Here is a 25,369-nt window from a genome sequence, read left to right as displayed (position 1 = left end):
AGTCTGGACCACACAATCCAGTGATCAACATCATGATCACCAATCTACGCAGTTGGGATACGATGATATGTGTCAACCAAGCTGACTACCCGATTCCGTTAGTCGCCTTTTACGACAAGCATGGGTTACTGAAGATCAATTCTAACCCGGATCTTCACGGGTATTTAATGATTATATCAGTGTACCAGTTAATTACTACCTCTTTACACACACAGAGACAACGTCAGATTTTCATAGCACGCATTACAGTGTAGACAGAGCATATAAATGGCCATCAGGGCACGTAGCTCGTTCCTGTATAAATATGTCCGTCCGCTGATCAAACCTGGTCGATAGTGACAAAGCTGGATAAACAGAACCTATCGATAACTCCGATCATACATACATACTGTTTGTAACATGTGTCAACCAAGTCAGCGAGCCTGATCACCCGATCCCGTTATTCAAGTATTGGCTGCTGAAGACCAATTCTAACCCGGATCTTCACGGGTAGTCGTGCTCCAGATCCTACATTACTCAAATTGAACACTTTTTCTTTCAGCTTGGGTAGCCCAGTGGTACTGCGGTCGTTCGTCACGCTGATGGCTGGGATTCCCTTCTCCGCAAGGTTGGCGTTTCTGGTGTCCCCCGCCGTGATATTGTTTGGGTATTACTGAAGACGGCGTATAATCCCCACATGGGTACAATGCGTGAAGCCCATTTCTGGTGTGCCCCGCCGTGATGTTGCTGGAATATTGCTAAAAGCGGCGTAAAACCAAACTCAGTCAGTCAGTCAGTATAGTAAAGACAGCATAGACTTGTCACGCCGAAGACCCGGGTTCGATTTCACACATGGGTACAATATGTGATGCCCATTTCTGGTGTCCCCGGCCGTGAAATTGCTGGAATATTGCTAAAAGCGGCGTAAAACCATACTAATTCAAATGAACTTACATTGATCATTTTGATGATCTTATTATAAATGTGATGTCATGAATTGACCATGTTGATTCAACACACAGAGAAAATATTCCATGATTTGTAAAGATATTTACATTGTGATAACTTACTCACGCACTCACTCACTCACTTGGTGTGGCATTTCTTTTCTTTTCTTCATCCACATACGTTGTGATACATCCAGCATAGTGCGGCGTTAAACAACAGTCACTCACTGATTTACTTAGACATTGGAGCACAGCTTTACGATGGGATTTAAGTGTGGATGGTTTGTCTTTTCATATGGATAATTATTAATTGTAATGCAATAATTGTTAGGAGTCAGTGAACGAATATGATTGTATATTGCAATATACCAGCAATATTTTAGCGGGAGACACAAGAAATAGGCTTCACTCATTGTACCCCTCAGGGGAATCGAACCCGGGCTTTTGTCGTGACAGGCGAGCGCTTTAACCACTAGGCTACCCCCTACTTGTGAAGATTAAAGCCGTACAGATTATCATGACGAAGAGGAATATAAAGAGTTCTTTATTAAGATGTCAATGTTATCAGTTTAGCCGCATATGCGTTTGTATTGTTCAATTAGCGACGTATTGTTGACCCATTGATATTAAGCAAGATTATATATCATGTTACAATTACATGCATGCCTATACTTGCATGTCAAAATAGAAGAAATGTCCCCCGCGGGAAGATCTGATATTTACATGTTGGGTTCATCAGTTGTCAGGTCAAATGCTGTTATACGAATAGCAGAGTCACGAAGGTTCTGAATACGAACCTATTAATATGTCGAGATCTGATCTCATATATGGTACCTCGAAGATGATCATATTCAAAGATTAACATAGAACGTCACGAAGGCTTAATATCACAAAAAGACGACGATACACCCGTATGATCGAAATGCATATATGTGTTACGAACCACTTTGAAACGAACATTTACTTCTATGAAATAATTTTTTTTTTAAATAAATAAAATAAAATAAAATAAAATAAATAAAATAAATAAATAAATAAATAAATAAATAAATAAATAAATAAATAAATAAATAAATAAATAAATAAATAAATAAATAAATAAATAATATATTTTTCAAGACATCAGTGTGATTTCCAAAATATATGTCTGGATTTAACACGTTTAAACTCCATGCTATATGCAGATGGGTGTGTTGTGTTAACACAAAACGAAAGAACCCGGGCCTGCCGTTTTCTTAGATTTCAAAGCCATTTCAGCTTTCTAATTCCGATATATTGTGAAACAACAATAATATCACATTTAAAAACATCCGACCTGATCACCATCTTAATTGGGTGGTATTTTCTATAACAAACCAACAGACTGTTGTTTTAGCTAACAAACACATTGAACTGTAACATGCTTATTGAATATTGTCCCCGTGCGACACTGATATTGTAGTGGTATATATTATTTATTCATTTTACATCAATATTTATGTATTTTAAGCACAATATTGCACCATGTTGATATCAACGAATACATCAGCTGTTCCAGAGTTTGAACACGGTGCCAAGTCAGTTCACGTGGATAAAAGATAGCTCTGGCGTTAGGCAGGTGTTACGTCCTCTACATACAGGCTGCTCGTTGCCATGACTTCATTTACTGAATCGAAAATTCTTAGCTTCACGCTAGTAGTTAGTACACAATCAAGCGAAGGTTGGGAAATAAAGATAATTGCTGTCAACACCAATATTTTCACACCACGTTCCTATTTGGCTCAATATATTTTAGAAATGTAAACATCACTAATTCTGTTCTGTAGTTAAAGTGCTTATATTAGTTTAAGTGCTTATAGAAGTTTCATATCTTGGGGTGGTGGGGTAGCCTAGTTGTTAAAGCGTTCGCTTGTCACAGCCGAATACGTATGTTCGTTTCCCACATGGGTACAATGTGTTAACTCCATATTTAGCCACTTTTTTTCAAGACGAAACCATATCTGCCTTACCATAACTACAATTTCATTTTGATTTTCAATAATTTTCATAAATCAGCCCCCCCGCTCTGAAAACCGTTCCTACGCCCCTGAGATAGACTGTTCTCTTTGTACATTCAAAGGTCAGCATATGAACTAGTCAGCCTTGCACGAGGATCACGCTTTGCTCGAGACCGAGAATCTCACGAGGATACCCGTTGTGCAAATTAGTTTAGTTTACAATAGTTATTTATTCAGTTTCACCGTTGCATAGAAAGTCTGCAATTTCCAGAGAACCCTGCGAAGTCTGTGGAAGTGAAAAGCTAAAACCACACAGTTGATACGTCATTACCATCAAACTAATGACCAATTCTTTAACATCCACTACTCTGAGAGCAATATTAATAATATCTGTTGCAATTCCGAAGGTCGAAAATACATTGTATCTGAAATTGAGAATATGACACAAATTGGTTCAAGGACTCTACTCTGAATCAAGTAAAGAATCAGTGCAGATGTTGAGCTCAAAACACATATTGTCTACACTAACGGGCAAACAGACCCATGACAACAGACCAGCAGTACAGCTGTAGCAGTGTTAACAGATCCAATGAAAAAGAGCCACCTAAATTCTTAAATAGATTTGAATTTTATTGCTTACCAACGTTCAAGAATAATGAGGGGCGGTGGGGTAGCCTAGTGGTTAAGGCGTTCGCTCGTCTCGCCGAAGACCCGGGTTCGATTTCCCACATGGGTACAATGTGTGAAGCCCATTTCTGGTGTCCCCGACCGTGATGTTGCTGGATTATTGCTGTATTATTGCTAAAAGCGGCGTACAACCATACTCACTCAAGAATAATGATAATCATATGCCTTTTTCCAAGAATGATAATCATGATAATGATAATCATATGCCTTAATCATATGCCTTTACCAAGAATAATGATAATCATATGCCTTTACCAAGAATAATGATAATCATATGCCTTTACCAAGAATAATGATAATCATATGCCTTTACCAAGAATAATGATAATCATATGCCTTTACCAAGAATAATGATAATCATATTTTACCAAGAATAAAATCATTATAATGTCAAAATCCTTCAAGAAGTTTCGACATGGTTGGTTCAGAGATGATTGAAAGATTTTGATAGAAATTGATTGCATACAAATTGTGCGTTTTGACATAGGTTTCAACTGCAAATCGTAATTCCATTATTGAGCTCTTTTTGTTTCTTCTACTGAGGCTTTGAGCTTCTTGGTTTGATTTAGCGAGTGAATTTGTTTTACGCCGCATGTAGCTATATTCAGCAATTTCAAGGTGGGGAACACCATGAATGACCTTCACATATTGTACCATTTGAGGATTCAAACCTGGACATTTGGTGAGAGGAGCATGTTAACTACCAGTCTGCCAAAACGTTCCTGTTAAAGGAGCTTATATTAGTTTATGTGTTTATAGGGGGCGGTGAGGTAGCCTAGTGGTTAAAGCTTTCGCTCGTGATGCCGAAAACCCGGGTTCGATTCTCCGCACAGGTAAAATGTGTAAAGCCCATTTCCGGTGTCCCCGGAATATTGCCCAAAGCGGCGTATCACTAAACTCACCCACTCACTCATTAATAGAAGGAGTTTACGCAAAAAAGTCTTAATCACTTCTTAATACGTCTTAAGTGTATGGTCGTTTTATGAAAAGAGGCCGAGGAACTGCTCGTGTGAAAAAGGAAAAAGTTCCTCCATCCAAATCCACGCCTTGATCTGAATACGTAACACAGTGCGTGGGTCCATGACTGCATTGAACGCATGGAAAAACCGCTTAATGTTGTCGATATCTGTGTCAACATCTGCAGATGATGCTCCCACTAGTATATATAGACCCGCGGATGTATATTCTATGTTTATACCCCGAGGGGAGAGTAACGTCAATACAAATATGGCGTTGGATGTCGTCGTGCGTGTACTGTTGACGCTGACGAAGGCGCGGCGTCTGTTGTGTGTTGCGAAAGACGGTCATAGTCAGTTCTTATTAATGATTTCTTTCCTTTAGCTTTCCTGAACGGAACCTCTATGTTTTCTCTGCAGTTAGTTGATTACGACACACTTAATAATATTCCGGCTTCATGGCGTCGGTCTGTAGATTATCAAGTCTGAATCAGACGGACTCTCAGTCAAGTCAACGCATAACCTCCCGACCTATCTATGCAGGCGAAGAGTGACTGAGTATAGTTTCACGCCGCTTTTAGCAATATTCCAGCAATATCACGGCAGGGGACACCAGAAATGGGCTTCACACATTGTACCCAACCCGGGTGCTTGGCGTGACGAGCGAACGCTTTAACCACTAGGCTACCCCACCGCCCACAGGCGAAGAACTGAAATCCATGGATGAATGATGACGAAATATTATTTCACCATTATTATAGCTCAGTCTGGGAAAGAAACCAATATTTACGTAGGCATATGCGGCTTAAGTTCAAAAAATGCCGCTTACGAAAAATGAATCCTAATTAGATCGAGCACATCATCGGATCCTGGTATAGTAAAGGGACGCTATTGTATACGACTGGGCCACTCCGCGACTTCTTATCACACAGATGGGGACTAAACTATTAACATGAGTTTAGTCTTGCTGTAGAATGTATGAGAGCACGAAATGGCCACACTTGTCCATGCGAATGCCAAAAGGTAGACTGCAAAATAATCGGTAGAAGAAATCAGGCAACAGAGGAAATCAAACTGATACTGAATGGGTAAAAGAACAGAACAGTGAGTGAGTGAGTACGTTTAGGGTTACGTCACACTAACCAATATTCCAGCTATATGGCGGCGGTCTGTAAATAATCGAATCTGGACCAGACAACCAGTGATCAACAGCATGAGCATCGACTTACGCAATTGGGATACGATGGTAACAGAAGAAGTCAATCTGATACCGAACGGATAACAGAAGAAAGTAAACTGATGCTCAACGAATAAACCTAGAAATTAAACTGATGTTCGACTAGTTACAGAAGACAATGAGCTGATGCTCAACGAATAAACCTAGAAATTAAACTGATGTTCCACTAGCTACAGAAGACAATGAGCTGATGCTCAACGAATAAACCTAGAAATTAAACTGATGTTCCACTAGCTACAGAAGACAATGAGCTGATGCTCAACGAATAAACCTAGAAATTAAACTGATGTTCCACTAGCTACAGAAGACAATGAGCTGATGCTCAACGAATAAACCTAGAAATTAAACTGATGTTCCACTATGCTACAGCTGATGCTCAACGAATAAACCTAAAATTAAACTGATGTTCCACTAGCTCAGAAGACAATGAGCTGATGCTCAACGAATAAACCTAGAAATTAAACTGATGTTCCACTAGCTAATGAGCAGAAGAATAAACCTAAAATTAAACTGATGTTCCAGCTGATGAGCTCAACGAATAAACCTAGAAATTAAACTGATGTTCCACTAGCTACAGAAGACAATGAGCTGATGAACGAATAAACCTAGAAATTAAACTGATGTTCCACTAGCTACAGAAGACAATGATGATGCTCAACGAATAAACTTAGAAATTAAACTCAACGAATAAACTCTAGAAATTAAACTGATGTTCCACTAGCTACAGAAGACAATGTGATGCTCAACGAATAAACCTAGAAATTAAACTGATGTTCCACTAGCTACAGAAGACAATGAGCTGATGCTGATGTTCCACTAGCTACAGAAGAATAAACCTAGAAATTAAACTGACCACTAGCTCCAGAAGACAATGAAGCTGATGCCCCATGAGATGTTCCACTAGCTCCAGAAGACAATAAACTGATGCCCCATGAGCCCCATGAGTTAAAGAATAAAACAAACACTACTCAAATGGTTACATCGACCATCATTATTAAACATAAGCTCAAATAGTAACAGGATGCGTATTTGATGCTTAAGCGAGTAACACTTTAGTAAGAGTCATTAAATACTGGCTTAAAATAAACAGGATGCATGGCCGCAGATATGTCAAAAAATGTTACAGAATGTCACTTCTTTATGATACTAATGGAAAAGTAAACTGGGTTACCAAGGTAAGAAACATTTTATGCTCTAATGGATTTATGTATGTATGGGTAAATCAAGGGGTGCAAAACACAAACTTATTTCTCCAGGAATTTAAACAAAGAATGAAGATGTATTCATATCAGATTGGTTTCATTCAATAAATAGTACATCTAAACTAACATAGCTACAAATTGTTTAAGTATAGATTTGAAACTGAAGAGTATATCTATCTATATATATTTACAGACTGTGTAAATTATGTAAATCGGGAGATATAGAGGATGAATAACATTTTCGTTTGGGTTGCCGATCACTTTCACACATTAGAAAACAACATATCGATGTGAGGACGATTTCTATAGATCAGTTTGTTTACCTAATGTCAAATCAAGCAATGAATTTGAGAACTTCGACATTATTACCACACACATGAATCATTGTATCAATATATTACCACACACATGAATCATTGTATCAATATATTACAACACACATGAATCATTGTATCAATATATTACATGAATCATTGTATCAATATATTACCATTAATATTATGAACATTGTATCAATATATTACATGAATCATTGTATCAATATATTACTACACATGAATCATTGTACCAATATATTACCACACACATGAATCATTGTACCAATATATTACTATGAATCATTGTACCAATATATTACTACACACATGAATCATTGTACCAATATATTACCACACACATGAATCATTGTACCAATATATTACTACACACATGAATCATTGTACCAATATATTACTACACACATGAATCATTGTACCAATATATTACTACACACATGAATCATTGTACCAATATATTACTACACACATGAATCATTGTACCAATATATTACTACACATGATGAATCATTGTACCAATATATTACCACACATATGAATCATTGTACCAATATATTACTACACATGATGAATCATTGTACCAATATATTACTACACACATGAATCATTGTACCAATATATTACTACACACATGAATCATTGTACCAATATATTACTACACACATGAATCATTGTACCAATATATTACTACACACATGAATCATTGTACCAATATATTACTACACACATGAATCATTGTACCAATATATTACTACACACATGAATCATTGTACCAATATATTACTACACACACACACATGAATCACTGTACCAATATATTACTACACACATGAATCATTGTACCAATATATTACAACACACATGAATCACTGTACCAATATATTACTACACACATGAATCATTGTACCAATATATTACTACACATATGAATATGCATATTTTACGCATGCGCACTATGCTAATATGTTGTATATGCATTCTATGTTGTAATAGGCCGTTGGCCTGAATATCAACTGAAATAAAGCAATTCAACTGAAGACATTCAACTCAACCACTCAGCTGACAAGTAGGTGGTCAGATAGGTTAGTAGTTAGCAGACATTTCTTTCAGTCCTGCAATATTTCTCTATAAACGATTGAGTGAATGAGTGTTGTTCTACGCCGCTTTTAGCAATATTCCTGCAATATCACGGCGGGGGACACCAGAAATGGGCTTCACTTTGTACCCATGTGGGGAATCGACGCGGGTCTTTAGCGTGACAAGCGAACGCTTTAACCACTAGGCTACCCCATCGACCCTCTATAAAGAGGACACCCTTGCACCATGCAGCATGACAGACCAAGAAGTGTAGGGTAAATACACTACAGTCTTATCTCACTTTAACAAACAGCAGCGCCACAATTTAATTACTTCACATTCCAAACCAAGATTGATCCGTCGATAATGGGATAGGAGCGTATGGTGGCTGCATACACTCGACTGGTTCATCCATACAGTCAATGACTCTTCCTGTTCTATCTTGTTCGAAGTCATTATCTTATCCAGGGATGATGAGTAATAAAAATACTTTTTAGTATTTATCTTATCGCACTGTATTGTATAGTTACATGGCTCATTAAAGCCAAAACATAAACTCTGGTCCACATCGATATGAAGTCATTTTTATTTTAGCCAAAACATAAACACATCGATATGAAGTCATTTTATTTGCTATTTTTTATTACGAAATGGGAATACCATATTATAACATCGGTTATCCTTGTACGTAAAGTACATCCATTAACGCGCTGTCCCATTCAAATATACAAACATTGATTTTACTTTAATGTCCATTATGTTGAAATTCACATGTGTACAGAAGATCTGATGTATAACAGTAAATTGTCCTTTACCTTAACTGCTATATTATTTACCACGTGACAGAGTTTTCCTGAGCTCAATCTAATCGTTATCTCGAAGTCGATATTAAACCTTTCATGGTAAGACACTTGTATAATTTACATCGATTACAAGCGTTATAATAGGATATAATAGGAATTGATATGACGTTATGTCAATGTATCGACTTCTGTTTGTCTCGAACTCTTGTAAGTCGATAATTGGCTTAAGACAATGTCCGTTCATGTGTGTTCCTTTTACCTTGAACAAAAAACATTGATTTATTCCTTTTAGAGTGAGCGAGTTCAGTTTTACGCCGCTTTGAGCAATATTCCAGCAACATTATGGCGGGGGCAACCAGAAATAGGCTTCACACATTGTAGCCATGTGGGGAATCGAACCCGGGTCGTCGGCGTGACGAGCGAACGCTTTAACCACTTGGCTACCCCACCGCCCCTTATTCATTTTAGGTATTCTCAACAAACAATCATAATGACATGAAACGTAATGAATCAAGGAATCTGCTATCATAGATTGGTTGGAATGTAGAAATGCGAACCATCGTTTTTGTGAAGTTTTTGAAAGACATTGTGGTTTTGGAATGTCCAAAAAATTGTATTATATTCAAATGTGGCATTGTGTATAGATTGTTTATTTGTTGTTTAACGCTCAGCAAAATATTCCAGCTCTGTCTGAAATAATCGTGTCAATCAATGGTTGATGCATATCATGAGTATTGATCTACGCAGTTATGATACGATGACATGTGTCAACCAAGTCAGCGAGCCTGACCACCCGATCCCGTTAGTCGCCTCTTACGACAAACATGGGTTGGCGAAGACCAGTTCAACCCGGATCTACACCTTCAGGTGTTGCCTATTCTCGTATTACGGTAAAACGGTCGACGTTTATTCAAAGGGTCTTTTGCTATGCTAGATTTATTGTATAAAGGTAAGTTCAGCAACTTAAAGTTGTACGACAACGGTCTGTAAATAATCGAATCTCGAACAGGTAATCCGGTGATTGACATCAAGAGCATCAACCATTAGAGATACATATATCAATCTAGGTTCCCAGCCTGACCCCTTCCCCCCCAAAAAAAAAAAATAAAAAATCCCGTTAAAAAAAAATCCCTTACCACAAGCAGAAGAGTGAGTGAGTTTAGTTTTACACCGCACTCAGCAATATTCCAGCTATATGGCGGCGGTCTGTAAATAATCGGATCTGGACCAGACAACAAGCAGAAGACCATGTTAACCTGGGTAGTGTAAAATGGTATGCAGACAGTTTCTTTGACTGGCTTTGTGCACGATTATTCATATTAACCTGCGTGTATATTGATACATATAAACTTTACACATACGCTTTCTCCGGAAACACGGACACAAAGGATGGAATGGAGCGGAGCTATGTGGAATCATGGAATGGTTCAGATCTCCCAAAATCGATCAACACCATCTGCGTCTTGGAAAGGTTTTCCCATACCCTCTCGTTTTGTTATTGCCGATATTAGCCAGTTGCACTCACCTAGCCGTTCAAGTACACTTGACCCATGTTCGCTAATCCATTTCTCTTACGGAGTTTTCAGATGCTCGGGCATTGTATCGTGTAGAAGATTATGACATACTAGTTTGGTCATTGTGACATACTAGTTTGTTATGTGAGGTGAGGTGAAATTGGGTTTAACGTCGTGCTTGAGAATATTGCGCTCATATGACGACGTGCATGCGTGTGTGTATGTGTGGCTGCTTGTACTACCCCAGACTTAAGCTGGTTTTATAGTGCTAGCCCACTGAGATACCATGCCGCAGTGAAGCATGAATACCCCACTCAGACACATTATACTGACTCCGAGCCGACCAGTCCTTGTTGTACCCATTAATGCCCAGCGCCAGGCAGGGACCAACAAGTACCATATTTTAACGTCTTTTGGTATGACGCGGTCGGGGATCGAACCCGCGACCTTCCGCTCTCCGGGCGGACGCTCTAACCACTACACCACGGAGGTTTTTTGTTATAACAACTAGTTTCTTGGTTTTTACATACTACTTTGATGTGACATACAAGTCTGTTGTGCCATGCTAGATTGTTGTGACATATTGCATTGTTAATCATGACGTTTCTTATGGTGACATACTACTGTGTTAATCACGACATAGTTCCTCGTTATCGGGGCATATTAGTTTCTTCATTGAGGCATACTAGTTATTCTTATTTATTATTTAGACATAATTCTTTGTTTATTGGGACATACAAAGCGTGATTAATCAGCAAATAAAAGGTTCTTTTAAACACATGCCTTCATTAGGGACTGACGCGTTAATCAAGCTATGAGCCTAAACAAATACAAAAATTAACATCTCGCAAGAATATATTTCATATGACAGACATTTTCCTTTTTCTCAACAGTCTGAAACAAAAGTATTTGTTTCATGCATTTTCTCGGACATGTTCCTTTTTTGATAGCACAGTAGGCCTCCCGCCCAGAATATCCAATAGTCCCTAACTTTACACGGGTAGGTTCACTAAAAATAACCGGTTTGTGATCTTCGTATACATAAATCTAAATTGAGAATTGATTTTATGACAATATGAAACATACTTCGCATTATTTACACAGTTCCACGTATTACATGTCAAGGCTTACTGTAATGTTTACAATGTAATATTGTCTAAATTAAATTTACGTTATGACAATGTGAAAAAACAATGCACATATGGATTAATTTTTACATTAACGTACATTAGTACCGGTTCAGGTTTACTGTTATGTGACACGCCAAGTCTCAATTGAATTAGCTGATATTGAAAATCATGCTCATTTCATAACAACATGTATAAATACGTGAGTACCCTTTACAAAAAATTTCAAACAATATGTCGTGGTGAAAGTGCTTTTGCAAGCTGACAAATCGGAGACGCCGTGAAGACAATGTATTGTAATCGTTTTTAAGGCATGATATTGTCGCTTCTGATTTAGCAGGTTGTAACTGATGGATTGTTAGTAGCTATAGCATTTGATGGACAAGCATCACTCATGTGGTGGAGTACAGTTGACAGGGTGCTTCCTCCTTCTGTATCATTTCCACCATGAGGCTTTTAAGTGAAACAACTTATTGGTTCATACATATTCATTAGGCTTAGCCTTACATTGTTGTAGATATTGGACTGACCTTCGTTTAAGGGCCACTGACCGAGAAATGTTTTACCTGGGCTTTCCTTAACCGACGTTGTCGTGGAAACCGGAAACAATCAATATTCTTGTGTATGGCTTTGTGTTTTGAACTAATAAAGGTTTTATCGTTCGATGGAGAGTTAATATAAACAATAACATACCATTTAAAACATACTCATTGTGGGCTGTAAATCGTCGGAAAACAACGCTGAATAAATTAGATTACAGGTGATAAAAGGTACAGGTGAACCATTCATTCTGCGATAAACAAAATATTTTTGCTCATCAAATAGTAATAAGGTCAATATGAACCGAGTTGAGATAAACACATATATGTCAGATAAACATCACTTGTTACCATGGCACCCGAAAAATATTTTCGTGTCGCCTAATCTACGATAAAAACATATTAGATATTGTGGTGCCAAGGTGAGTGAGTTGCGTTTTACGCCGCACTCAGCAATTTTCCAGCTATATGGCGGGCCTAGGTAGATAACATATACGTACGTACGCATAGGCGCGGACACTCACACACACAAGTGGCCCCGTGAAGATCCAAGTTAGGTTTGGTCTTCAGCAGCCCATGTTTGTCTTAAAAGGCGACTAACGAGATCGGGTGGTCAAGTCATTGTATTCCATTTGCGCAGATCGATGCTTAAGGTATCAATCTTGAAAGTTTGATACCACATATTGGGAAATCAGTTGAAGCTGGAATATTGCTGCCAGCAAACAAACGCCTGTGGCCCAGCTGCGTAAGGGAATTCGCCATGCAGTGGTTTACATGCAAGGATCCTATAATCTCGGGTTCGAATCCCGATAATGTATGAACATTATTTCTCATATTAGTTTCATTACCACATGTCAGTTTCATTATGGCATCGGGGCTTAACTTAGTGGTTAAAACGTTTGCTCGTGTTTGACCCGGTTTTGATTCCACATATGGTACACTGTGTGTACCATTTCTGGTGTCTCCGCCGTGATATTACTAGAATATTGATAAAGCGGCGTAAAACTATACTGACTCACTCTTCGCCTGAAAAGATATGTCGGGAGGTTATGCGTTGACTTGGCTGAGAGTCTGTCTGGTTCAGACTTGACCATTGCTGCCTCTTATCCTGCAGACATCCTGCAGACATCCCGCAGACATCCTGCAGACATCCTGCAGACGTCCGGTAAACAGAGGTGATGATGACATTTGTGCTCCGATGGTGATCAAAGGACTATTCAGACTGTGCTTGATGATTCAGTAAACCACTGAATTGTGAACACAATCCATCAGACTTCGCATGCTTGCATGCTTGAACACTTCGCCTTCTCGCATTCCTGTATATACTCTCGAATTCTCAAAATTGTACATTCTTTCGCATTCTCGCATTTTGACATTGTATGTTCTCTCACATTCTCATGATTTTGATGTAACTCTCCTCTGGAGTAATAAAGAACATAATAATTATGACATCACGTCAGCCTGAAACATGATCACCGGTAGGAGGCTGACAGACTGAAACCAGAACATAGTCAGAGTCTAATGCTGAACTAGGAACAAAGACGTCTATGTGTCATATAGACAGCCAACGCCCAGTATTTCCACACTATGCAGATACACATTGTATATACATTACAAGACGCGTCAAACTTGTATACCTTAACATTACGGATCGGAATCTATGACGTGATCAGACCACTGCTGGGACCACCTGCTGAGACGATCTATCGTCATTTTATATTACAAAATGCGACAGTGTGGTATAGTTCAGCAATATTCTGGAAAATATTTTGTTGTTTCACAAAGCCAGTAAAACCACCCACGCGTGATAGGCGCCCTTGTGGTCTGTTTCGATATACGATATGCAATTTACACTGGGTCACGAGAACAGGTCATTGTGAACGATTGGACATTATCTGTTAGGGTGCCGTTTTACAAAGCGATCTTAGCGCTTGGGTGATCTTAACTCCCTTATCTTAACATAGACTGACGTAGCGCTGAGGTTGTTTTGTACAACGGCACATAGTTCCCATGCTTGTCGTAAGAGGCGACTAACGGGATCGGGTGGTCAGGCACGCTGACTTGGTTGACACATGTCATCGTATCCCAATTGTGTAGATCGATGCTCATGATGTTGATCACTGGATTGATTGGTCTCGATTAAATACAGACCATCGCTATATAGCTGGAATATTGCTGATTACGGCGTTAAACGACAAACAAATCAAAAGTCCATTTCAAGTCCTCACCAAATTTTCCGTAAGCGGTCGAATTTTCCTTCACTCCGAAAAGGGCGGTTGTAAATACTGAACTCACTCACTTCCCAAAACTAATGGCGACTTGGGGTTGCCTAGAGGTTAAAGCGTTCGCTCGTCACGACGATGACACGGGCTCAATTGCCCACATGGGCACAATGTATTAAGCCCATTACTGATCTTCCCCACCGTCATACTGCTGAAATATTAAATTATACTCGCTCAATATACAATGGAAGACATTGCGACATACAGGTCATATACTGCTAAACAAACTGCCAAGAAAAACGTGCGTGACTTGTTTAGTAACAACTGGCGCCACGGAAGATTCCATTTTAACTGTAAAGGGGACTCAGGTAGAGTGAGTGAGCTTATATTTATCCGCTTTTAGCAATATTCCAGCAGTATCACGGCGGCGAACACCAGAGATGGGCTTCACACATTGTAACCATGTGGGGAATCGAACCCTGGTCTTCGGCGTGACGAGCGAAGGCTTTAACCACTAGGCTGCCCCACCGCCTCCTGGACTCAGGTCGAGGTCGAGATCGAGACGTTGCACGTGGGGTCCGTGCTCAGAGTATGTTCATCCACGCGCCATCACTCAATACCAGGTCCACTGCTGGTATGCACACTCCGGCACAGCGATGACTAACATAACATCACTGCCACAGGCTAATTTGCATATCACGTGACCGGACTTTTCTCTTGTTTGTAATCAAACGCGCATATTCATAATAAGAAGAGACTGGACTCAAGAAAGCTTTTCGGCGCTCTCTTCATAATGTTTTACATTGTTACATATATATTCTTCCACAACTGCGACAGTTAGGTCTATGACAGTACATATTTAGATATCAAACTGGCTGCATCGTTTGCTCTCCGTCGGCTTCGATGACAGCACGTGGAGCCGTACAACCTATGTAAACAAAGGATCGCTACGCAAATCGAAATAGTGTTACATGTTTTTGGATATTTTCTCAGTGAAACTAAACCATTCTATTAAAGATGTTAAGTTAGATGTGTAGACTCGTCAAAAATAAAAGAGTGAAAGAAATATGTACATTATATTGAATGGACATTGCAAGATGTGACGCATGGAACTCTGGGTAGGAGAGTGTGCTGGTATGGTGCAGGTGCGAGGGTTCAGTTGTCACGTCGTGTGTTTTGTTTCACTGTTTTAGCACATATAATTATGCCAGAAATATCACGAAATAACACACTCAGCATTAAACACACGAGCATTGGTGTTCGGCAAACATCCTGTTTCGAGATACACAAGTGGACAATGGAACGTCATTAACGAGGTGCAATGTCAACGTTGGGTCTGATTGGACATCATGAATACATTTGTTCTATTCGGTCATGGCAAGTCACCAGGGCACAGAGAACGGTCGATTGCATTAACCCGTGGCGAGAGTCTGACCGGGCCGTTGTGCAACTACAATATGTATCTTATTGGACAGTGTAAGGGACATAATTATCGCGTCGTCGCCCATTACTGAAGAAGTAATGAGTCAAAATAAACAAAAGCGAGATAACGAGACATTTTGACCATTCAATTCAAAACATTGATTACACAACAGTCTCGTTTCCTGCTGACTGGGTTCCGTCCTATTGCGCAACTTAGTAAAATATCCAGTCTAGATTTTCGAGACCAATTCATTCAACTGGATATATAAGTATTTATCAGTATTATTTGATACATCTAAGCACTTGTTGATTGCAACACTATGCTCCTTCTAATCCTTGCAAACACGTCGTGCAGCGTGCTCTGACAAACGGGAAATCTGAAAATCGTGGAAATCTCAAAACGAGGCTCGGCCACTTGAAAAGTTTAGCGGTCTGGTACGGAGGTGATATTGTATCAATCAATCATATTGTACCACAGTTGTTTGTAGTGTCTCTTTTCACTTTCACACGAGAAATTTCGGATCGGCTGAAAAGTACGTCTTTGTCTGAATTGGTTAATGAGACTCATGCTTCGGTTTGCAAGAATCAACAAGTGCTTAGATGTATCAAATAATACTGATTAATACTTATATATCCAGCTGAATGAACTGATCTAAAAATTCTAGACTGGTTATTGTACTAAGTTGCGTTATAGGACGGAACCCAGTCAGCAGGTAACGAGACTGTTGTGTAATCAATGTTTTGACTTGTCCTTCTGCAGTCTGATCAGTAGGTGTTCCACAAAGCAACCTTAGTGCTCGGACCATCCCAGCTTCGAGAGTTTATTAGTGCATGGGGTGCTAGTTGTAAGACCCGTTGTGGAGAGACCCCGGGGATCAACTGTGGTTGGTCCAAATAGTTTGCTAGCCGGTTGGTCGTGACGGTGTTTGTGAAATTTCTCTGATGATAGATTACAGACAGTGAACCTAATAAGCCATATCTATGAATAAAGAATTAGCCTTGAAGTGATAGCGAACAAAACATTATCCAGTTATATCACCAGACGCCAGCTTCAGTATGGTGGAACTCCCCAGGCGAACGCTTTGTCCCAGAAAAATCATTCTCATTTATATATATATATATCCTCAAAGGTAACAGAGTACAATATAAGTGGAACCTGAAACACTGCTTAATACAAGAGCTGAGTGAGTGAGTGAATGAGTGAGAAATAGGCTTCATACATTGTACCCAACAAGAGCTGAGGCAGTCTAGACTTGTATTAATGTATATATTCTGTAGGGTCTGAGACGAGGAAAGACCCGTATGCAAATTGTTGCTGTTTACCGCTTGGTTAATACATGAAACAGTCGGTAAGTAGATGCTGATGGGGATCCAGAGTGAGTGAGTGAGTGAGTGTAGTTATTCAAAACTAAATACTTCATGTTTTCACAAAAATACTATTTGTTCCAAACTACATTCATAAATTGGGTCTGTGTGGTAGCCTAGTGGTTAAAGCGTGCGCTCGACACGCCGAAGAGTGAGTGATATTACCTTTATGCCTCTTTTTGCAATATTCCAGCAATATCACGGCGGGGAACACCAGAAATAGACTTTACACATTGTACCCAAATGGGGAGTCGAACCGGGTCTTCGCCGTGACGAGCGGACGCCTTAACCACTAGGCTACCCCACCGCCCCTAAACAACAAACTAACTAAATGAGAATTGAACATATTCTGTATTGTGTACAGAAGCGTTTGTTTTGGATTGTTCACAACCTTGACAAGTACAACAGTTAAACCACGGCATGTTAGTTTGTGGGATGAAAAATTCGGCTTCAGACAACTGCATCTACTCGTAAAACATGCTGACGTTGTTATTGGTTTGAACAAGCTGATCTATCAATGTTTGAAGGTTTGACAATAAGCGACTGGTTTTATGAACACGAATTACTATCCTTTGATCAAGCGATCAGGGAAACTTTGTTTTGCTATGTTCTTTTGGGTTTTTTTCGGTTTTTCGTTGTTCGTTGCTTTGCAACGTGTACACTACATTTCAAACAAAATCTAGCGGAAATGACAAGGCAACTCGATGCACATTCTGAATACTGGTGATAAATAATTTGAAAGAAGCACTGCAGTGCATTAGTAGTTTGAAGTCATCTCCCTGGAGACCACAGGCACCAACCTGCATGGCGACTCCAAGAGACGTCATTGTGTGAACGTGTGTGTGCTTAGTCAGATCCGGGTCAACTATGGTCAACAGGGCCCAATAGGGATGGACACAAGGTCACAAGGACATATGTAGAATGAGCTATGAATTAACAGCGAATTCAATGTAGAACTATGTTACTTGTTAAATTGAGTGAGCGAGTATGGTTTACGCCGCTTTTAACAATATTCCATCAATATCATTCAAATATTCAAATCAACATGGTCAACAACCAGGGCTGTTAAGGGTCATCATGACTTCATCAGGTTTAATCGAACATTCTTCAGGGGAGAACCCCAAGGAAAACGTAAAACGCAGAGCTTAATCATAAAGATCCGGGTTAGAATTGATCTTCAGAAACTCATGCTTGTCGCAAGATGCGACTAAAGAGATCGTGTGGCCAGGCTCGCTGACATGTTTGACACATGTCATCGTTTCCCAATTAAGTAGATCGATGCCCATGCTGTTGATCACTGGATTGTCTAGTCCCGAATCAATTATTTAGCTAAAATATTGCTGAGTGGCGTTAAACAACAAACAAACAAACAAACAAACAATAACGCAGGGCTGTGTGCGAGTGATTACAGTGGGGTCACAATGCACACACTCTGGGAATTGAACCCCTGTTATTTTAACTGACGAGGGAACGCTTTAACCACTAGGGTACCCTACGCCCCACAAAGCTTTCTCCGGTTTACAGGTGTGTCATCGTTTGACAAAACTGATATTTCATGTGCTTTACTTGCAAATGAGGGCGTATTGAACACTAATTTCAGATGCAAAAATGTCGATGGTATTACACAAAGAACTTAAAGATCACCCGATTACTTCTTTATACAACAGTAAATCAGCCCTTTGAATAGCATATTGACATCAATAATAAAAAATCCCTGACAAATACAAGTACTATCAATACCTAGTTTATTATGCTAAATAAAATACTGTTTACGCGATTGATTAAAAAAATGAAACTAATTTGTTAGCAATGGTGTGTCGGGGCTATCCAAGGTTTTGAAATCGATCGACAGTGTTATTCCCTGTAGACAAAGGGAGGTCCCAATGGCAAGGCTGTGTTATAAGGTTAAAATGCATCTTCTAAACAAGAAAGGTATAACGAACCAATTCTTGACAATTGCTGTTATATCGTGATAGAATTGATGCTATCACTGCTTGGCAAGTGATCAAGGGATATAGAACATAAAAAGTGGGAGTAATGCAATCAGTACCATCCAATACAGACTTTGAAACCCGCACCACTTTGCTAATGCTGACGGTATCTTTTCCAGGTGTTCGAGCCTGCTCCGCCCTTGTCACATGTCCCGATAAAACATTTCTGATTCCGTTAAAGTTACATCATTCCATGGTCTCATGTCGTACCTCGTTATCGGAGAATTACTGTAAATTACCCGTTAACTAATACTTTAAGAATCTTTTGTATTCTGTTACTCCCAGTTATTATGCTCTACATCCCTTGATTAATTACCGATCAGCATCCGTTCTATCACGACATAACCGCAATTCTCAATAGTGGGTTTGTTATGCTTATCTTCTTTAGAAGATGCATGTTAAACCTTATAACAGTAATATCGTCATGAACATGATACATGTATTCAGATGCAGGAAAAGAGTGAGTGAGTGAGTTGTTTTACGCCGCACTCAGCAATATTCCAGCTGAATGGCGGCGGTCTGTAAATAATCAAGTCCGGACCAGACAATCCAGTGATAAGCAGCATGAGCAACTATCTACGCAACTGTGATACGATTTCATGTGTCAACCAAGTCAGCGACCCTAACCACTGCACCCGATCCCGTTAGTCGCCTCTTACGACAAGCATGGGTTAGTGAAGATCAATTCTAACCCGGATCTTCACGGATCTGCAGGAAAAGACCGTTTATAATACAGTGTATGTATTTTTAATATTCTAGGAGTGTTGTAGACATACCATTGAGACATAATATTTTCAATGTTTCTTTTTTCAAACTGAGTCTACAACACATTATTCATAGACAATCCAATATGTGTAGTGAGCAGCTAGATGAATTCATTTTTTTGTATTTTTATAAAACCCCAGCGTTCTATCAGAATAGAAGTGGTAGGTATTTTACCATCAATCAAATTCAGATCAATATTCGCATGCGATTGAAAGCCCAGTCACCGAGATCGGACTACCGGATCCATCTTGACGTCTTTTTACACAAATCACCGCGTACATGATCTCTAGAAATACCTGTACAACTGCGTCCATTTTGTACATGGAACTTGAATACTGGTAATGATAACCATAATGATAATAGTCATAACGCTAGGCTAGATATTCTACTCAAAGGGCACAATCTGATCATTATTACCCAAGCTGCCTGTCAGGCGACTTATTTCACACATTTTCTGCTGGGTGTACAGAGGCCATTTTGAACAAACTCACTTGCCTAAGGTGAGACCACATGTATCACATGTGCTTCATTGTGGGGCAGGACTGAAGTCCTAGAAACTCTCAGGAGTCAAGCTGTCACACACAGTCACCCACCCAACGTTGCTTAACTTCAACTGAGCTCTATGCACAAGACCACACACTGCCACTAATGTAGAATAATTATTCAGTGCAAAGATCGATACCGTTCATAAACATATCAGTATATATATATACACAATGTCCATTATGTGTGTGGAGGGATCACATCGATGTGTTCCTACCCGACACAATACAGTCAATTGTACCACCTTAACTGCATAAAGCGAATTATTTAAGCCATTGGTCACTGATACACATCCACGTGGGACAATCGCAGGTAACAGGTGCACACAGGTGAGAATCCAGGTGAAACACGAGAGATTTACCCCTTTACAGGTAAAGTCTAATTATTCTAACAGGTAAATTTTAATTCTAAAGCTAGTTACCGATATCGACTCGGCAATGTGAACGTTCCATCATCCATCACAAAAGTCATTGCATGACTACTGCCCATCAGGCTGAAGAGGCCCGTCATAAATTACGTTCTTTTTTAATCCATTGGCATTGTCTTGCTTGTTTTCTATTCAACAATGTCAGTGTGATTGTTTGGCTAAGCATGATAGTTGATGTTGGTCTAATCTGTCTCACAGTCCCTGCACTGCAATATTTTCCCTTCTGCCCAGCCCTATCTGGAATTCTAAAGCTCTAACTGAAGCAAGTCTAGATTTCCTCAGGTTTTGAATCTCCAACCTCATATGGCGTCTTGTAGATTTAAATGAAATTATTTGTTTCTATCAAATTTGCATGTTTACAGAGACCAAGCGTTAGTCTAATGTTGTTTATTTACTTTTGGTTGTGAATAAAGAATTGAACTGACTTTAAAGAAGAGTATCATACGGAATTATTGATAATTCAATCAGTGAATTCGTTGAATTTCAATGGGTATTCATGTATCATTGATACTGACAGGAAAGTTCATGTCGGTGAACAAGCCCAAGTCTTTTCTGAACATTGCTTGAATGTAAATAAACACGGTAGACAAAATCTCTGTCTGTCTGTCTGTCTGTCTCTGTCTCTCTCTCTCTCTGTGTCTCTCTCTATATCCCCCTCTCTGTGTGTCTCTTGCTGTCTCTCTCTCTCTATGTTATTGGCTCACATACATAGTCGAGCAAAATGGAGTGGTAGTTAGAGAACCGGATTTGAACAGACAATTACAAACGCTATCACAACGTTACAAGGCTTAATACCAGGTATCTGTGAACCATCTCACACCGACCGTCACAGCATATTCCCCATTACATCACCGAATAACCATCTTCTGATTTAGTTTCGGTCACCAACAATCATTGGTATATTTTCTTGTGCTCAGTAGGTTATATTTAAATACCTCTGTTTTGGTTTCACACATATTACGTTTGTTTTAAACGTCTTACTCTACTCTTGTCAAAATATTATTCAAGCTAAACTATTCATCTCATATTATACAACGTATGTACATACCGCAATGCGTTACTATTTTTATATCCCTTTAATAGCCTATATAGGTCACATGAGATTTACAACATAATCCAATGAATACATTATCAGCATGGGCGTGTACTATTGTCACACTGTATAAATATAAACGGTACATTTAAAAATGACGTCATGTTCTTTTGTAAGTTTAAATCTAGGTTTACGTCCCCAACAACAAATAAACAAATAAACAAGTGTATAGAGTTGTTTAAATCAACGTTAAGCAGGTGAAACAGACAGATATTTCAGAACACTAATTAGAACAAATGTTCTTACCTGAATATCAGGGTAAACAAATGAAAGCAGAAAAGCACCAGCGTTCCTCCCAAGCGAGACATCCTTCCACACTGAACGTTCCGTTTCCACAGACAGTGAACACTCGCGATCACATAGCCTGGCTTGAATCCGACAGAGCCTGAGGCCACGGAAGATTTATACCATGTGGATTATCTCCTTTGGATTATCTCAGGTGACTTATTTTAACCTTCCACGTTCTGTATGTGGGAGATTTAATGAACCACGGCCGACGAGGCCTGCACGCCCTTCGTTCAACAGTGCGGGATACTCCTGACATAGGCTTTGCTAGCCTTGAGTGAGTCGTACATTATTGAACCAGAGCTGCGTGTCTGGGAAACACTTAATCAGTTGGTGGGGTCTCTGTCGGGGTCTCTGTCGTTATGTGTTTATGTGTTTATGTGTTTATGTCAGTGTTGGAGTTCAATACGCAAGTTTCCAGATTTTTAAACTTCAATAACTGCGTTGGCTACGCGATTGAATTTTCAACTTGACAGATGAATTATTTATTACTGACTGGCTGAGTATGGTTTTACGCCGTTTTTAGCAATATTCCAGCAATATCACGACGGGGGACACCAGAAATGGGCTTCACAAGTTGTACCCATGTGGGGAATCGAACCCGGCCTTCGGCGTGACGAGCGAACGCTTTAACCACTAGGCTACCCCACCGCCCCTATCTATTACTAACCATTATAAGAGTGAGTATGTTTTTACGCCGTTTTTAGGAATATTCCGGTATATATCACGGCTGGGACAACTGGAAGGGCTTTATGCATTGTTTCCATGTCACTTGTTTGGAATCGAACCCGGGTCTTTAGCGTGATGAACGAACGCTTCAACCACTAGGCTATCCCACCGCCCCCGACTATTATAAATCGTATGAGTGAGTGATTGTTATTTAAAGTAGCAGGCATCACTACCCCAGCATATCACAGCGGCTGTGAAAAACGGTTGGGGCTTGACAAACCTGTGATTGATAGTATGAACATAGCGATACTCCTGACCACCGGGGCAAAGACGAACCTGGGTTAATAAAATTCACTTCTGTCCCGAATGCCAGCAAGGTAAAACCATATGAAGGAATGGTCATTTGAAAACACATTGAAACTCTGTTATACCAAACTGATGAAATGATACAGGGACGTTTTAAAGGTGTTTGTTTGACTGTCTATTTTTGTGTGTGCTTGTTTGTTGTTTAAAGCCACATTCAGAAATATTCCAGCTATATAACGGCAGCTATAATGCTTGGCAATTGATCAAGGGATATAGAACATAAACACTGGGAGTAATGCAATCAGTACCATCCAATACAGACTTTGAAACCCGCACCACTTTGCTAATGCTGACGGTATCTTTTCCAGGTGTTCGAGCCTGCTCCGCCCTTGTCACATGTCCCGATAAAACATTTCTGATTCCGTTAAAGTTACATCATTCCATGGTCTCATGTCGTACCTCGTTATCGGAGAATTGCTGTAAATTACCCGTTAACTAATACTTTAAGAATCTTTTGTATTCTGTTACTCCCAGTTATTATGCTCTACATCCCTTGATTAATTACCAATCAGCATCCGTTCTATCACGACATAACCGCAATTCTCAATAGTGGGTTTGTTATGCTTATCTTGTTTAGAAGATGCATGTTTAACCTTATAACAGTAATATCGTCATGAGCATGATATTCAGCTGCAGGAAAAGAGTGAGTGAGTGAGTTGTTTTACGCCGCACTCAGCAATATTCCAGCTGAATGGCGGCGGTCTGTAAATAATCAAGTCTGGACCAGTGATTGACATCATGAGCATCGATCTGCGCAATTGGGAACCGATGACATGTGTCAACCAAGCCAGCGAGCCTGACCACCTGATCCCGTTAGTCGCCTCTCACGACAAGCATGGCTGTCTGAAGACCAATTCTAACCCAGATCTTCACGTGTCCATGGAAAGGTTATTCGATGGATATGTATTCAATACGAGTATCACATCAGGGTTTAGCACCTTGAGTCTGCAGTGTTTCAATACCTGTTTTCATTCCATTAACGTTTTTGTCAAATCCAGACACTAAGTGAATACTTTGTATGCTCTGTTTATATTGATCTGATTGGATCCTATCAGTTAACACATCGTAAATAATCCAATATATTTGACAGACAAGGAACCTTTCGCGACATTTCCAATTTTTATTTTTAAAAAGCACGCCAATACATATGTTACAAGTCACAAGTTGATTTTGTGATTATGGTTTAACAGCTTTCAGGAATGCCCCAGCGCTATCGCCGCGTTTCCATCCTAGCGGATGTATAAACACTTAAAACATTGTTCAGTTCGATATCATAGCACGGAATCAAGATGAACTGATGGGTGTCAACGTGAATATTTATGTATTGAACGGCGACGTGTTTGTTGGCGTCATGGAAGGATGGTTTAGAGGATAGATCGTACAATAGAGCACACGATATCGGAAACAATTACTACCTGCTATCAACTGACAATGATTTTTAACATAAAAAACAACCCTAGCGTTATATTTTCTACCGTTTAGCACGCTAAATCATGTAAAATACCTGTTTTGACAAATACAAGGATATGAAGAAGAGCGCTATGTTTGTTTATTTGTTGTTTAACGCAACAGCCGGCAATATTTTAGTGTATCCAAACAGTCAATAAAAAGTCTCAATATAGCACCGACAAAAGAGTGTTTGTTATTATGATCAAAGCATGGGGATCGGAAGGTCACAGTGACCTGACTGTATGTCATTGCGCCCTAACGGCATAATGGTATGTTATTTACGTTCCGAATTAAATAACGGCTAAGAACTGATTGCGGCTTACATAGCATCAACAAACACGAGAACATAGTTCAGCCAATCAGCTGATAAGGACATGTACCCACAGTGTTCTA

At 39.5% G+C, this 25,369-nt stretch overlaps 1 protein-coding gene across 1 annotated transcript in view; it reads right to left on the bottom strand.

Moving 5' to 3' along the window:
* Positions 1–22,749, bottom strand: part of LOC124276837 (glycine receptor subunit alpha-2-like) — a 37,106-nt gene extending 14,357 nt beyond the window's left edge. Inside the window, exon 1 of the mRNA XM_046712488.1 lies at positions 22,454–22,749. Within this exon, the coding sequence (XP_046568444.1) occupies positions 22,454–22,515 (62 nt within the window). The 5' untranslated portion in view covers positions 22,516–22,749. The remainder of the gene's footprint in view (positions 1–22,453) is intronic.
* Positions 22,750–25,369: the final 2,620 nt, after the last annotated feature.

This window comes from Haliotis rubra, unplaced genomic scaffold (assembly GCF_003918875.1).
Source record: "Haliotis rubra isolate DU_JTF1 unplaced genomic scaffold, ASM391887v1 Scf214, whole genome shotgun sequence".
Lineage (NCBI taxonomy): Eukaryota > Metazoa > Mollusca > Gastropoda > Lepetellida > Haliotidae > Haliotis > Haliotis rubra.
The sequence above is the reverse complement of the archived record's forward strand: the minus strand, read 5'-3'. Positions and strand labels throughout refer to the sequence as shown.